Source organism: Oncorhynchus gorbuscha, linkage group LG26 (genome assembly GCF_021184085.1).
Source record: "Oncorhynchus gorbuscha isolate QuinsamMale2020 ecotype Even-year linkage group LG26, OgorEven_v1.0, whole genome shotgun sequence".
Lineage (NCBI taxonomy): Eukaryota > Metazoa > Chordata > Actinopteri > Salmoniformes > Salmonidae > Oncorhynchus > Oncorhynchus gorbuscha.
The window spans coordinates 33,852,853-33,869,900 of NC_060198.1; the positions used below are offsets into that span (position 1 = coordinate 33,852,853).

The 17,048-nt window shown below is 45.1% G+C and overlaps 1 protein-coding gene across 12 annotated transcripts in view; it reads right to left on the reverse strand.

Annotated features, from left to right (window-relative positions):
- LOC124015936 (histone acetyltransferase p300-like) overlaps positions 1-16,022 on the reverse strand; it is a 28,694-nt gene extending 12,672 nt beyond the window's left edge. For 5 of the 12 annotated variants that reach the window (XM_046331428.1, XM_046331427.1, XM_046331425.1 and 2 more), the window contains exons 1-17: positions 13,756-16,022; positions 9,769-10,358; positions 8,224-8,400; positions 7,379-7,676; positions 6,949-7,062; positions 6,552-6,776; positions 6,259-6,361; positions 5,659-5,781; positions 5,325-5,451; positions 4,988-5,171; positions 2,999-3,076; positions 2,783-2,868; positions 2,481-2,627; positions 1,876-2,370; positions 1,365-1,595; positions 1,010-1,202; positions 568-719 (exon numbers count right to left, since the gene is read on the reverse strand). In XM_046331428.1, coding sequence (XP_046187384.1) covers positions 568-719; positions 1,010-1,202; positions 1,365-1,595; positions 1,876-2,370; positions 2,481-2,627; positions 2,783-2,868; positions 2,999-3,076; positions 4,988-5,171; positions 5,325-5,451; positions 5,659-5,781; positions 6,259-6,361; positions 6,552-6,776; positions 6,949-7,062; positions 7,379-7,676; positions 8,224-8,400; positions 9,769-10,358; positions 13,756-13,849 — 3,417 coding nt within the window. In that variant the 5' untranslated portion in view covers positions 13,850-16,022. The remainder of the gene's footprint in view (positions 1-567; positions 720-1,009; positions 1,203-1,364; positions 1,596-1,875; positions 2,371-2,480; positions 2,628-2,782; positions 2,869-2,998; positions 3,077-4,987; positions 5,172-5,324; positions 5,452-5,658; positions 5,782-6,258; positions 6,362-6,551; positions 6,777-6,948; positions 7,063-7,378; positions 7,677-8,223; positions 8,401-9,768; positions 10,359-13,755) is intronic. The other 7 variants (XM_046331431.1, XM_046331430.1, XM_046331429.1 and 4 more) reach the window with 5 other exon arrangements.
- Between the last annotated feature and the right edge of the window lie 1,026 nt (positions 16,023-17,048).

The window sequence follows — 17,048 nt, forward strand, 5'->3', positions numbered from 1 at the left end:
CTAACATTCATGGCCAGGGCCAAACCACCTCTCAAGTGTTGATCTTAAATCAAAACCAATCCCAAAATATTTTCGTTAAAATTACAACAGGCAGAAAGGTTTAAATTTGCATCTCTTAAATATTACTGACAGACTTATTGATTTCTGTTGACTTGGTTTACAAGCAAAACAAGTTTTTCAAAAATGTACATTTTTTTTGTGGTGTAAGAGAAGTAGAGAGAAGCAAGCATGAGCTGACACACACTGACATATACACACAGGCACCTACCCAAGAACCTAGAGTAAAAACCAACTGACCTATGTTTGATGTATAGTATACTCTACCTGAGCAAAGACATAACACTCAAATTCAGGATTGAGACAGCTTTCTCTAACACACACAGTATCGCTACAACTCCCCTTGCCAACAGTCACTCCCTCACCCCACTCTTGCACACATGTGGCAGTGGTAAGGATGAAGAGGGATGAAAGAAAAAGGAAAAAGAGATGAGAGAAAAATGAACTAAAAAGAACGGTAAGAACGTTTTTAAGAGGGAAGCAAAAATGGAAGCCAGCGCAGTCCCTTACCAGGTTAGTTTTGTTACTAGTTCGAATACGTACGGGTATTCCCAGTAACTGGGGGTCCACCGGTTGGCGGAAGGGCAGAGACTCAGGGTCTTGGCGGTACAAGGCCTCCAGGGTGGGCATCAGAGCCTGACGCAGCTCCTCAGGCTTAAAGACTGGGGTAGTGGAAAGAGGAGGAGAGAGGGAGCGACAGAGGAGAGGAAGTGGGGATGTTGGCAGTGCAAGTAGTGGAAAAGGAGGAACAAGAAAGATGGGAAAAATAGTTTTTGATTAGGCTGTTTACAGGTGAACATACATTTAGCTTCAAAGATTCATAGCCTAGATCTATACACCATGTCTGACTTAGGTCCGAAACAAATGTTGAGGAATGCTTGCATATGAAGATCAGGACAGGTACATTGCTCCTTTGAAGAAGAGAGGAAAGAGTAAGGGGTGGGGATCTTACTTTTCCTCTTGTTCTGAGCGCTGGCGGGGGAGCTGTGCGTACCCGATGCCCCCGACCTCTCCTCTTCGTCCTTGGGCTCAGTCTTCACCTCTGGCTTCCTGTCTCTGTCCTCCATCTTCAGCGTTGCTGCCGATGACGATGTGTCCATAGGCTCGCCCTTGCATCCGTCGCCTGAAGGCTTCTCCTTCTTAATCTGAGAGGGGACATCATGTTCAATATCCTATACACATTTCCAGACATCATCCTGAATGTAATAAAATCTGTTAGCTGTGTGTAAAATAATCTTCACCCCGCTGGCTAGCAAGCACTGTCTTTTGCTTTTGGACCCCTGCCTTAGAAAAACTGGAAGCCTCACCTCAGGTTTCTCCTCTGACTTGATGTCTGCCTGTCCCTTGCCCATCTTCCCAGAGGCCTTCCCCTCTCCCTGGTCCTCGGCATCCTCATCGTCCTGCCGTTTCACCTCCAACTTGGGCTCAGCTGGGGCGGGGGCGTCCGACGAGGTCAGCTGGGAGCTAGGGTCCACGCTGCTCACCGAGGCCGGAGTGGAAGCCTGGCCGTCTGCCGCCAGAGAAGACTTCTGAGACAGCTGGGAGGACAGAGAAAGAAAAGTGAACGGAAATAAAAAATGAATACCAGATCCAGGCAACAAAAAAAAAATTGTGAAAAGAGTAAACAGCCAGAGACTTAGACCAACAAGGAATGGATAGCAAGAGAATGACTATGGTGTCTGTCCAGGCAAAGAGGGAAATCTCAGAGCCGTGACGTATGGAGGTTTAGCCAGAGACCAGGGATCAGCTTAGAAATCCAAAGAACAGCACTTCTGACAACCATGAGGAGTTAGTGAGACTACGGGGAAAACTACTCACTGGAGTTTGCGGAAGCTGGGTTGGAACATGGGCATTCTGGGTAGGCACAGACTGAGCCTGCCCCGTCTGGAGGACTCCAGAAGCTCCTCCACCGTTTGTCTGCTGCTGGAGCTGACTGGGCTTCTCAGAGTTCATTCCTTGCCCCATTGGTTGTGACGACTCTAGCTGCTGCTGCGGGAGCGGAGCGGCAACCTGGGGCGGGTTGGGCGTGTGAGGCTGGGGGGTTTGCGAGCCTGGCAGACCAGGCGGCGTCTGATGAGGGGTTGGCGTGAGGCTGCGTGCCGGGGAAGGGGAGTTCTGTCGGATGGGGGGGCAGTGCGGGTGCGAGTTGGGCTGAGAGGAGTTGGAGTTAGGCAGTTGCAGGTTGGAAGGAGGGCCTCCACCTACACTGCCTGGCCCCATAGAGCCCTGGGAGGGCCCTGATCCTGCCACTGAGCCTGGCTGGGCTGCAGGGCTGCTGACCGGGAGCGAGGGCGGCGTGGGCATCTGGGCCTGCTGGAAAACACCATGGAGGAGACGGTTAGAGTCTATACCCAACATCAAATATAACAACTACTTTTTACTGTCACCCTTTACTTACAGCATTGGTTCCAGTTTCTATTTACCTGTGTCACACCTCCTTGTGGCCCTGGATGGTTCATGCCGACTGGGCCAGCCCCGAGGCCAGGACTGGACCCAGGGAACTGACCAGGAGGGAGGTACTGATTCTGGGCCACATTGGGCTGCCCAATCCGCGTTGGCCCCATACCCATCTGAGTGAGACCGAACAAGATAAATTATTCTAATGAGACCGTGGTTATTTTCTATAGTCACTGTGATTGGAATGTTGAAATATAATCATTTTCAATATTGAATGCAGTTCTTTCCAACTTCATTTGGACATTGGGAATGAGAGAGGGCGACTAACCTGATTTAGAGGGCCACCAAGTGGGAGGGGAGGCGTTGACCTCTGACCTAATGACTGCATACCCATTTGTCCAAACTGATTCATGCCTTAGACAGACGAGAGAGAGCAAACCAGTAACACACATTAGCCACCATTATATGTCCACCCTTCAGACTGGTTCGGGTTGTGCCAAGCAGCAAACTGAGCTGAGCATGCATGACTGTAGGAACAACTTACCTGCAGGGTTCTGCATCCTGTTCACCATCTGATTGGGTCCGGTGGGTCGAACCATGGAGGGGTCAGCATGAGAACCATCTGAGAGTGAAGAGGAACGCATTCATTAGCTTTGCATCGATGGCTTCAGTAACCAGGTTTCCATCCAATCAGTTAATGTGGATTAATTACCTGACGGCCTAATGGAAACAGGAAACGTGTCGGTAAAATGTCCTCATGTCCAAAATACGCTAGACAAGGGTGGATAACTGATTATGCGACAATTGCGGCAGAAATAGTGATATAATAACTAGAGGTCGATCGATTGATTATGATTTTTCAATGCCAATACTGATTATTGGAGGACCAAAAAAAGCCCATGCCGATTTTCTATATAGATAGATAGAAAATAAATGACAATTACAACAATACTGAATGAACAATGAATACTTATTTTAACTTAATATAATACATAAATCAAATCTATTTAGTCTCAAATAAATAATGAAACATGCTCAATTTGGTTTAAATAATGCAAAAACACAGGTGTTGGAGAAGAAAGTAAAAGTGCAATATGTGCCATGTAAAAAAGCTACGTTTAAATTCCTTGCTCATATACTTCTGTGTATTGATTTTAAGAAAGGCAAAAGAGGTTTATGGTTAGGTACATTCGTGCAACAATTGTGCTTTTTTCACAAATGCACTTTTGTTAAATCGTCACCCGTTTGGCAAAGTAGGCTGTGATTATATGCAACGCAGGACAAGCTAGTTAACCTAGTAATATCATCAACTATGTGTAGTTAACTGGTGACCATGTGAAGATTGATTGTTTTTTTACAAGATAAGTTTAATGCTAGCTAGTAACTTACCTTGGCTCCTTGCTGCACTTGTGTAACAAGTGGTAAGCCTGCAATGCAGGTTCCTCGTGGAATGCAATGTAATCGGCGTCCAAAAATGCAGATTACCGATTTATGAAAACTTGAAATCGCCCCTAACTAAATCGCCATGCCAATTAATCGGTCGACCTCTAATAATAACCATCATATCGAAGTAAACTTGGGAGTCACGCAATGATATGTTACATTGTAGGCCTACCACCACGACGTGGAAAAGCATGAAGAGTTTATAGGCAGATTAAACAAGCTATGATGAACTTCACATGGTGGTTAAGTGCACCGTGATCATGCAAATTTCCCCCAAAAAATTGATGGTAGGCCATTATTTGAATGTTGGTGACATGATGATTAGTGCTTGGCTGCCAATTATTAAATAAAAGGATCTTGTTCTTATTCATATCATATAACCCTGTCCACTTTACCAGCACAATTGTTGAATTAACAGTTTGTGTGACAAAACCCTCAGTAGTGTTGAAAATGTGATTGAAACACATTGAACTTCTGTTACTAGATAAAGTACCTGAGAATTAACCGCATTTTTAACATTTTTATATGCACTCTGTCATTACACACGCATCAATTTTTATTTGTCACATGCGCCGAATACAACGAGTGTAGACCTTACAGTGAAATGACTGCTTACAAGCCCTTCCCAACAAGCCCTTCCCAACAAGCCCTTCCCAACAAGCCCTTCCCAACAAGCCCTTCCCAACAAGCCCTTCCCAACAAGCCCTTCCCAACAAGCCCTTCCCAACAAGCCCTTCCCAACAAGCCCTTCCCAACAAGCCCTTCCCAACAAGCCCTTCCCAACAAGCCCTTCCCAACAAGCCCTTCCCAACAAGCCCTTCCCAATGATAAAGAGTTTAAAAAAAGAATACAACCAAAAAAAAACACGAGGAATAAAATAAGTTTGATGGACACACACCTCTTGCTGGGAGAATGCTCATTTAGTTTTTAATGCAGATTTTTGGACATCTGTAGCCCATTGGACGGAAATGTAGCTATTGAAGTAAATAGAGCAATGCAATTGGGATCAAGCAGTGCTAATCACACCTATGTTGAAAGAGAGTAGCTATGTTGTCAAATGTGTGTGTGTGTGTTTAAAGTGTCTACTCACTGGACGGCTGTCCGGGGGCCAGAGGCGACTGGCCCATGCCAAGGGGTCCCTGTGGCAGGCCTGAGGGGGGCATGCCGGGTTGCGTGGGCATCATGCCCTGCTTCTGTAACCGCGTCCGCCGCTTCTCCTCCAGTTCCTTCTGGATTTTATAGATCTTCTCAGCCAGGAGGTGGTAGTACTCCGCCTAGTAGCGATTTAGGAAATTCAGTAAATGTATATACACCCTCTAGTCCGCCATTACTTGTTGTGGTCAGTTATTGAATATGGTGATTTAAAATTCCTGGTATACTACTGTAATACCAGTCTTCACCCACAACATTGAGGAGTCAGTTCTCACCCTGCTGTTGGCCGACTCGTACATGTCCCCCTCTACTTTACGAGCGTAAGCCACCAGGTTCTCCATCCGCCGGTCCTTCAGCGCAGCCGGGTCCGGGGTGGGGAAGATGGCCTGCACACTGCTCACCCAGCAGACGGATAAAGAGATACAGAGAGATAAGCCAAAAGACACTGACAGCCTGCAATGAACCATAATTGTGTGGTGTGGGTGCAGTCCAGAGTCACATATACAGAGTACTCGTCTAATAGCAACAGCAAAAGAACACTTTTTCGTTAAAACTGCAGTGGCCTACGTGTCCCCCTCTGTGACTCTGGTGCAGTCAGGGCAGACTCACAGCTTGTGGACGAGGTGGTTGCGCAGGTCCTGGGTGATGTCCTCGTGCCAGTTCTTCCTCATGCCCGCGGCTGAGGGAGGGGTCGCCATGGGCATGGAGCCCAGGCTGCCGTCGTTCATCAAACTGAGAGATGAAGAGAGAGGGACAGAAACGACAAGCTGGAAGCTATAATTTTGCTCAATGTAGTCAATTAAGTAACTTTGTGAACTTGTGAGTGTTGCTGTGTAGAATAATGTTTTGAGTCTTTAGAGCTGGCAGGACCATAAGATTCAGTATTGAATTCCATCAATAGGGAGTTCTTACCTCGATTAACCTGTACCCCCGCACATTGACTTAGTACCGGTACCCCCTGTATTTAGCCTCATTACAGTTATGTACATTTCTTGTGTTACTTTTTGATCGACTAGATTTCTTTTTTTTCCTTTTCTTTTTTACTTAAGTTAATTTAGTAAATACTTTCTTAACACCATTTCTTGAACTAGATTGTTGGTCAAGAACTTGTAAGTAAGCATTTCACGGTAAGGTCTACACCTGCTGTATTCGGCACAAGTGACAAATAATATTTGATTTCAGGGGGAGGGTATGAGTGTGTTGTTGTACCTTTGCACATTCATGTTGTTGTGAAGCATGGCGTCTGGTAGCAGGTTGGACTGATTGGGGGGCTGCACCCCCACCCCTCCATTCATCCCCATGGGGTTCCCTCCTACATGGGCAGATACAGAGAGGACAGGTTCAAAGCAGTTCCTTTCCTCGGAATCACAACCATTCACTTTAAAAATGTTCTCCTGCTCAATCAATGACTAAACTAAGAAGTCTGCTACACTGCCCCTGGTTGTTGTTCATTTTTCTAGACTCTTCCTCAACACTGTTTTGAGGAGTCCATGCCCACTCACCCATGGCGTTTAGCGACCTCATGCCAGGCTGGTGGGGCAGGTTGGACTGAGGCGGTTGCTGGGGCATCTGGTTGCCCTGGTAGGTGAGGCCCAGGGCAGCGTAGGCCCTCTCAATGGAGCTAGGGTCGATCTGGCTGGGCGGGGTGAGGTTAGGGGTGCTGGGCTGACCCCCTGGCACTGCCCCTAATGAGTTGCCCAGGCCAACCACAGCACTGCTTAGTAGAGCTGTGGAGATGGAGGGAGAGGAGAGGGAAAGTAGTGAGGGAGAGATAATCAAATTGATGGGAACTGATGTTGAACGGAACCGATGTTGAACAAGTAGCCATCTTGGATCAAACACACATAGTACATCACAATGCAGAGGACGGACACATAGCTCAATACAAACCACACTCACATTGCTGGTTCCTTTTGTCTCCAGCGTTCTTGAGCGGCAGGCAGACAGGACAGTCGTGCCGAGTGCAGTTCTTCCAGTGAGAGATGATCTGTCGCGACGAGGCACAGTGTGCCACTGAGGGGGAAGAGAGAGAAAGAAGGAGAGAACTTGAGACAACTGACAGCGCAACACAATGACAGTGTCCCAGTAAAGACCTAATGTCAGCAGTAAGGCGGGAAATCTAACTGTAAAAACAAGGGAAACCCCAGAGCAGGCCTGATTGCTGAAAAGCAACCTACAGAAACATGAATTCAATAAATCTCAAACCAAGAGGAAGGATGCATCTCAATAGTCTAAAGTGGCTTCCTCTACTTCCTCTAGGAGAGAGTGGAACCACTTCAGAATATTAACAAACCAAAAATAGCAGTATTGAAAAGGACCATGAACTCACCCTGGCAGGACTTGCCAGCCTGGCAGTGGGTCATGTGGTTGAGGACATTCTTCATGGTGCGGCAGTGGGGCAGGCTGCACTGGCGCACCTCCCCGTTGGCCTGCTCCCGCCGCTGGCACTTGTGGGCGTGGAGCAGGAGCACCAGCTGCTGCTGAATCAACTTGCGCTTCTCCGGGTCGGCCGTGGGGGGCGCTGCCCCCGGACCTGTTGCCACAGTACCAAGGCCAGCCTGGGCCCCGGCTCCAACCACCGCTGCACCCACCGAAACTGGCCCTACTGCCGAGGCCTGCTGTGAGGCCTGATGACACAGCAAAAAGAGAGTGAGTTAACCAGAGGGGATATAGAAGGAAGATGGCTGGGATAGAGGGGCTGTATGGAGGATTAAAGACAAGGGAGGCCTTTAAAAAGGGAGATCAAGTTGACAAGGTGGGATGGGCCGAACTAAGAGTAGTGGGTTGTGAGTTGATTACCACTTAAGTCCAGAGGGTCTTTAATCTAGTATTTTAATAGGACTGACGATACCAGTATCGCAATGTTTTTTCCATGGCAAAAAATGAAAACACGAAGCAGACCAAACTCTTTAGTTCTTTAAAAACCTGCTGTATGTCAAATATTGTGTGCTAAAGCGTGGAAAATAAATACATGTGACTCTGGATGACAACATAATGATGTTTGTTTCCAACATTAGGGCTGTTTTCCTAAAGAAGTTAAATCCACTTTGTGTTTCTTTCCCCTTGCCGCGATACAAACAAGTATCACAATACTGGTATTGTCCCAGGCCCTATATTTGTCACTAAAATAAGAGGAACAGAAAAAGATAGAAGTCAGAAGGAGCATGCTCTCACCATCCCAGCCATGCCCTGTATAGGAGGTGTCTTCTTGTCCAGGTTGAACTGGGCCAGACTGTTGGCCAGACCAGCCTTGTTCTGGTGCTGTGGGCACAGCCCAGCACCACCCATACCCTGGCCTACTGACTGACCGTACGGACCACCATAGGGGCCCGCATTAGCCATCATATTCATCTGAGAGAGAGAGAGAGACAGGGGGGGCAGAGGAAGAGATGGGGAGAAATTAAGGGAACGCTAGGTGAGTGAGATCTAGTTTACACTCATGTTCCTGGTTCTTTATTGGACAAAAATAAATCTTTGCCAGATTTATTTTTCAGAGCGGATTAAACGAAACTAATGAAGCTTCATTAACTTTAAAACCACTAGCAACCTGAGATAATTTGTTGACAGATAATATTAGAGTTCAATCTCTGGACCATTGGGCATTACACTGCTTTGAGCAGTAGTCAGTCCGGTCTTATTCACGGAGGTTGTTAACAAAGCATTAACGCCGACATATTTACAAAAACATAATTCAACAAACAGCTTGAATTTTCCTAGCATTTTCACACAAACACCAAGCACTGCTGAAGACAATAGTGTTCTAGGGGTGACAATGACAGAACAGCTGCTTGCTAAGGGGGAGAAACGCCAAATCAGCTCTTACTCCAGCCGCTTTCCATCATCTGTTAACCCTTATCCTTACAAAATATCTTCAGCCTAAAGGAATGTAAACAACTACTTCCAAGAAAAGACAGATACGGCCAACAGATAAATAAGCTGGTCACTGCTCAGCTGGGTCCCATCAGGATCGTTTTGGATGGAACTTTACGGCTGTAAGTCTGCACCCTTCTTACTCCCCACTGTTTTAGACACCTTATGGAAACGCATGTAGACACTGCCCCAACTGACAACGAACATCTATGCTCTTAGCTGCCCAAACACTAAAAGAGAACACGCACTGATGGTTTGTGCTTTTAGCCTCAGCCAGTCTACAGCTCTGGAGGTGTTAAGCAAGACAACATCAGCCGGAACATGACAGCATCCACTGCACCCAGCAATCCCCGGCCCTCGTGAAAACAGCTCTGACAACTGATTGGATTGTCATATTTACAGCACCAACAAACAAGCATTTAAACTGAAAAGTACCGACATACTGATCCAATTATTTTCATAGCAATGTGAAGTGCATATTTAAAATGAGCCTATGGTAACATGATAGCTGGGATACACAATAACAGGGTTAAAGGTTGATGAATCTGCTCTGCTGCCATCAGACATACTTGATCGGTTCCGAAAGATGCACCTCACGGTTCACACACTAAATACTCTTCCTAGATTCTGGTCAATTAATGTTAATTCAGAGCAATCTTGAAACCATCTAATGACATATTGAACATAGCATCTCACTGTTGTCAAGACAGCTAGCATAGCCAGATGTACTGAACACCAAGACCAGCACAGAGCAAAAGTGCAGTAACGTCAATATGTGTAAAAGAGGATCCTGCTCCTGTGGACATTTATGAACACAAGTCCATCTACAAAACAATTAACAGGTCTTACCTTGTTCAGTGCTCCAGGTTGCTGTGGCCTCATCCCAGCCTGCCCCCCTGGCCCCATTTGCTGCCCCCCCTGCTGCTGCAGGGTTTCTGCCAGCAGGTTACTGTTACTTCCCATGCCTGGGTTGACCTGGTAACCCATTCGGGGCGAGCCATTCATCCCCTGGCCTCCCATCATGCCCTGGGGCATGGACCCTTGCTGCTGTCCATTGCCCTTCTGGGCCCCCATCATGGCCCTGTTCAGTCCACCCACCATGCCCGCCTGCTGCACCATGCCAGCCTGCTGGGGTGAGGTGTGCTGCCCCTGGGGGCCCATACTCTGGTGCCCAGGGGAGGCATTCATGCTGCCCAGGAGTCCCATGGAGCCACCGGGGCTGTTGGTGGCTCCCTGTTGACCCGAGGGTGGCAGCGCTCCAGCCCGGAGAAGCTCCGAGAGCTGTTTGTGTTTGGCAGCAGCGTCCTGGCCTCCTCCCATTCCTCCTCCCAGGCTGGTGTGCAGCTGGCTGAGGTCCCCTCCGTTGACCAGGCCCAGCTCCGACGAGTTGATGAGCTCGTCGGGGAGGTCGTGCTCCAGGTCAAAGAGTGAACCGAAATCTGGGAGGGGGTAAGAGGAAAGAGAGGGCAGAGTAAGTGGGATATCGTGAGGTGTACATTGAGAGCAGTAGCAAAAAAAGAATGCACTTGTGCCCCTTGACATAGCAAGTTCACTAACAAAGCTCTAACCTCCTTCAAAATGTAGGTGCAACAATAATTAATTCTGGAAAGAGAAATAACTCCATCTAAAAAGAACCAACTAAACGACTCCCTCCTCTTTCTGGACCCTAACAGCGTCTGCATACTATCTTCCGTTTGCTCCTAGCAAAACCTGGCTCGGTGAAGGTCTGTGCCTAGCATGCTCCTTTAAAAAGACCTTAGCCATTATACACTTCCTCAAAATGGTCTGAATTCATTTAATATAACTCAAGAAATCAATGATTCCCTTTGATGTTTTTGCCAAGGTCTTAGTCATGCAATTTTACATCTAACTAAGATGTTGCGGTATTTTGCAAGTGAAAAAAACGTGCATGAAAACAAGTCGTCTCTCGTTGAATGACAAACACTTTATTGAAGAATCCGTACTGTTGACCAATCACCGACAAAGGGGACTTCAGCTTGCCTCATGAAAAATAATGTGTTGTGCACAAACAGCTAAAACAAACCTTGCCGAACACAAAAACATCACAAAATGTCATAATATATGCACAAACTGTTTGGGGTGGGAAGCATGTGGATGCCTTAAGTCAGTGCAGCGGCTGGCTGCAACCAACTAAATGAATGCCTCCCCTTTCTGGACCCTAAGTCAGTGCAGCGGCTGGCTACAAGCCTCCCACCCAAGAGCTTCCTCTCCTGGGCCAGTTTGTGGTTTGAAGGGGTGCCAAACAGGTGGACGGGGTAGGGTCAGAGTGCAAAGCCACAGAAGTAAACACTGACTGAGTAGCAGGTGGATGTGTGTGTGTATAGAGGACATTTCTCTGCCTCTTCATAGAGAAAGGGAAATAGCAAGTGCACAGACATACCTACTAAGTTGCAAGATCTACTTGAATTGCCCCTGGCTGAGACACGTGCATTCACTTACAGTGCACGGTGGATATCAAACAAAGGCAAACCTTTATGTACTTTATGACCATCATTTGGCAAACAAACACTTCTGGATATAGAACTTCAGAAGCGGGGGGCAAGTGGTACATTTATGACACCAGGTTGAGGAAGTACTTGGCAGAGACTTGAAACGCCTATGGCGGCAGAAGCATCTCAGTCTCACCTCTTGCAATCTCTAGCTTAGAGCAGCAGTAGACTGCAGCCATCTTAAAAGGAGGGGGGTCTTCCATGAAACACACAAGAGCTGATCCACTCAAAATATCCAAGCATGCATCCTCAGTCAAGCTCGATTCACTTTTAGAGAAACAGGTGGGTGTGTTAATATTTCTACACTATCCCCCAAGTTGCAGTGCCTATAGCACAGGGAACACTCAAATTGTTCTTCTGCACCACATGGATACAACATCCGTACATGTAGTTTAAGACAGATGAGCTGTCCCCGTCAGTCTCATAAACAAGAGAGCCTTCTCAATTTACCTCCTATATCCCCTGACTTATTAAAATAAATATCTAAGCTAATACACCCCCCACCATGTCCAATGAAACACATGGTAAGCTGTGTACACTTGTACCTGTGTTATGTCTGGGGGATGATGTCAGTAGCTACCTCTAAAGCAGTGATTTTGCAAATGCTTGGTTGTGCAAATGCTACTGTGAGCTACACCTGGTCCACAAGATGCCTCAGACTCCCATCACAATGGGAGGCAACAGACAGCAGAGGTTTACTGGACTGACTTCCACCATTTTCACAGCCCAACCGATTGATCCTTCACAGGGTGAAAAGTTTTTATTTTTTTAAGGGGGGTTGCATGTTGCATTTGCTCTTCTCTTCCAACAGAATCAACTTTTCACCACAGAGTGGTTTGTTAAACCTGTGCAGAGCTTTTCTTAATTCCAGTCATGACTTGCTTGGTACAACAGAACTTGGATGAGACTTAAATCAGAGCTGTAAGTTAAGAGAGAACATGCTTGTACAAGGCATATGCTTCAAGTGAAATGGCGACTTGGTTGAGCTAGTAGAGTACAGATTATGATCTTTTGCCGAATTGTAGCCATAGTGCTCCAAAAAAAGTTATATCTAGACTTCGTGTCATGTGAGAAATGACATTGAAACGAAAGCTAAAACTTATTTGGGCAATCCTGAATTGTTTAATTTGTGAATAAGAGCATCCTGATGACAGACATAACATGGACAAACAAACAAAATGGGGAATCGTGAGTGCCAACTACCAGCCAAGGCAGCTAATTTAGCCTACCCATTGAATAAATATGAATTGCATTCGTCAGGGAGTGGGGTCTGCACAATTAGGAAATCTGATGGGTTTTTCAATCTGGCCTATAATAATTTAAACTTGACGTTTAATTAACTTGTACCATGTTATCAAATTATTGAAAGGAGTTAACATTGTAGCAGTCCTGCAAATTAGGGGCAAAATACGACGAGAGAACTCAATGGTAGGAATAACGTCAGTCCAAACCATTCAGACTTTAAAACAAAGGGTATGAAAAAGCTGGACACATGCATACAAACGCATAAAATAACATTACGCTGCTACATATGTGGCGACAAAAGGCACTACAACTTTCGTCTGCTCACGAGCAACTTGACTCTAGCTAGCAAGTGTAGCCACTAGACAACAATGCAGCAGTACACAACACACAGAAGTGGTGATGGCTCGGTCACAACGCTAACTAACTGCCGTAAGTATAACAACACTTCAGACACCATGTTACAGCGAAGTTGTCTGAACAGGTTCAAATAAATAAACCCCTACACCAATCCAATACGGATAATATCCATGGTGTCACCTATCTGATAAGCTACCTATGCCACCTTACCTAAGATTGATAAGAGCTAACGTTCAGCTAGATAGCTACCCAAACATCAAAAGCATGCATCTTCATTGCTTGCAACGCTCAAGTTAAATATCTAACGTTGGCTAACTAGCTGGCTGTCCATAAATGGTAGCAATCTTCAGCTAGTTCAATTATAGCCAATTTAGCTAGCTAAAGTTACTAACTAGCTACCTAAAACATTCCAATACTGTGAGTTCACAACTTGCTATACGTGGACTAACTCCCATTGTTTCAAGCGGGCAGATGACTTTAAACTTTCACTTCAGACCATCACACTGGGGGGCCATTAGCCAGTCAACTTTACTTTGACCAGTTGGGTAACAAGCAAACTTTTACTACTACCACCTAATTGGTAGCTAACGTTGGCATTACAACTTGGCCGATGATGGATGTGGCTCATTCATGGGAACTTAGTCAAACAAGCTGGTTAACTTGCTAGGTAGTATAACATCCCTGAACAGTGAGGCAGGACTGTTATAGCATTTTAAATGTTTACCGTTTCCATCACTGGCGGAGACTGAGAGGGCAGGGGATGATAGTTTAGGCCTCTTGGCTGAAGGCGGGCCGGACTCCAGAACATTATCGGCCATATTTTTTTCACGAATTAAAAAATAGCTATATATCCACAAAGGATTGGCTTATTCCCTTGTTTGCGTCCGAGTTCTTTCAAACTTCCCTTCTGTAAATGTTTGTGATTCTTCCCCCACCGTTTAGGGACGGTAGGGGGAAAGGAGGAAATTGCGATACACTCTTCCTCCTTTCAGCGTTCCAACTCTCGATCTATGCTTATCCGTCGCTATCAATCCCCCTCCCCTGTCAGAGATGTTGTTCCTTTACAGATTTCTCCGAGTTTAGAAGGAGGAGGGAAGGTGGAGTCGATGAAAAAGACAAGCAAGTAGGCCTTCGACAATCTCATTTAGCCTCTTTGGAGTCGGAAAAATTGTCCCAAGACCTGTCCTCCATAGCAGCATCAGTCTTTTCCGCCATAGTCCCCGGCGAAATCGAGTGTTTAATTCTAGAGCACTCTGCTGAGGGGTCGTGTCCAGGGAAGCAAAATGGGAAACGCGATAAACACAAGCGAACCGTACCCCAGTGGTAGCTACCTTTGGGGGCCTCGTCTCATGCAACAGTTATGAGGGACCCGAAAACGGGGACCCGAAAATCTTCCACTTTGTCTGATTTGCCATTGCAGTTAATGCAATTTGATCCCAACATTACCACAAAGTAATGAGTTGTCAAATAATACAATTATGGTGTTAGGTCCTTAGTCTAATAAAAAACCACAGATGAATGTGTCCCACAGTGACAGAATATCAAAATCATCCCCATACGTAAATTGGGATCGTCAAGAAACAATAACTTGATAGGCTTGTCTATATTTTGGGCTATGAAACCGGGATACCCAGTCCCAATGAGTGATAGTGGTTTAAGAGGCATTTAAAGCATCGGTTAAAAACCTCGAATTCAACACTGAAAACAATTCGCATTGTCTTTTCGATAAATACAATTGTATAGGGGTGCAATTCAGATCTGAAAAAAATACAGTGAAGCTGACTGATCAAGTTCCGTTCTCCAATAGGATAGGCTGTACTACACCTATGGGTTCCTATTCGATCAATTAATTCGTGGCACTTAATACATTTCCCTTAACATCTACTTGTAGTCTACATCGTGTCATTATTTTGTTAGTTTGTCAATGCACGGCACTGAATTGAAAAAATAACGGACACTGAATGCACATTTGGATGTTGCACCCCTTTGCGCGATTATGCCAATTACATGCAATGAGGTTAAATTGAAGCAATACAATTAGTTTGTGTCCTGAAAAATAATTTAGGCTAATTAAGGCAAAAATCGCTTAGTTCTAGCCCAGAATGTGCCAATTCAGATTGATTCAATTAGTCCTAGTTTTATTTTGCAGAGGACGTTTGGTTTACTTGCCCAAGTGTTTGCGATTTAAAGCTTACCCAAGAAAGGTCTTCAAAAGGTAATCATATAACCCACTGCAATAAGATCAACATTGATTAGAAAGATGAAATTGGTTGATAAATATTGCAAGAAATCATCGGTCACTGCGTATGCTGATTTAGGTTGCAATGCAAGTGACGAAAAAAATCCCGACCAAGAACAAGAGAATAAATACAGCGATGAGCGAAAATCTGATAAAGCGAGGGGGGGTCGCAACAATATTATGGCTATTTTAGAAAAGTGTCAAGCTTCGTCCATAAGATAATGATAGCAACACCCCCAAACATATTTGTGGTCCACAAAATCCTTTCATTGAGTCTTTGTGGTGGTAAATGCCCCCCCTTCACGATTATCCTAATTTATATTTTCCTTTAAACCTGCCTTTTACACCCACTCAAATACCCAATATACATTTTTCGGTATATTTGTCTATGCGGGCATTTTTTTCATCTGTGGCGATGGGTAAATTATGATTTTTTTTTTCGTGTTTTATTTTTTCTTTCGCTCGCAGGTTTTTTTCTTCGTTAAATATATTGCCTTCTTCCGCCTCTCCTCTCCGCAAAAACACCCCTTCCTTGGATTTTCAAATAATATCCTTTTTTCACTCCCTCATTCTTCTTCTGCCTTATCTTTTGTTTTTACTTTCATCCCTCTTTTCGCACCGACACGACATCGCCACTCTTTCACCGGCGGGTCTCGGAGTCGCTATTATCCGCGCTGAAGTCGCTTTCTTTCTCGGTATCTCCTGCCTCTTTCGGTCTGTCCGCACAAACAAAATGGCGGCTTGTTGTTTCTACTCCTCTGACACGGGGGAGGGTTGAGGTACAGCAATATTAGGCGTGAAGGGGGTTGGTACTCGGGATTGCCCGGAAAATCATTTCGTATTTTTTTCGGAGTGGCAATACTAGTGCTATCATCTGTAGGGGGCAGTCGTGTTCCACCAACATCAGAATATATTTAAGAGGGCGCTTCACTTCTCGATACAAATAAGATTATCATTGCGGCAAACGATGCTCATATAGGCTATATCAGGTGTCTCATTTAAGTGATTTACTTTTCTGCTCTTTTGCACACCAATATTTCTACCTGTGCATGATCATCTGATCATTTATCACTCCAGTGTTAATCTGCAATATTGTAATTATTCGCCTACCTCCTCATGCCTTTTGCACACATTGTATATAAACTCCCCTTTTTTTCTACTGTGTTATTGACTTGTTAATTGTTTACTCTGCTATGCTTTATCTTGGCCAGGTCGCAGTTGCAAATGAGAACTTGTTCTCAACTAGCCTACCTGGTTAAATAAAGGTGAAATAAAATAAAATAGATTTATGACCAACTGTTAGAAATAATAGAACTGAATATTCTGTTAACAGCATTTTCAATTAGACATGACTATGTATAAAAACTATAACACACACACAAATATACATTTGTCTTCAATAAACTCATCTCAAATCCCAATATTCCTAATAAATTAGACGATTCTTGCACAATAGAGCCATTGTCTAATGCTCTCCTATCCTGCAAGGAACCTGTGAATTGTATTAGTTTGAGAACTATTTTTATAGTAGAAAAGACAATGAAAACATTACCACATTCAGATCCATGATGAATAATCAAGCAGTCCTCCAGAAACCCATATAAATCATTGGGAAAACAAGTGATGCTAGTGAATACATAGTAGTGGATGTACCACAGCCTGTAGTAAATGTTTGCTGTCAAAAGATACCCTGTGTTAAAAAGGTGGATTTTGTGGTGTTCATTGCCACAGTTATAAACTGCGGCTCAACTCTCAAAGAAGTCTAAGAAACTGGAGAT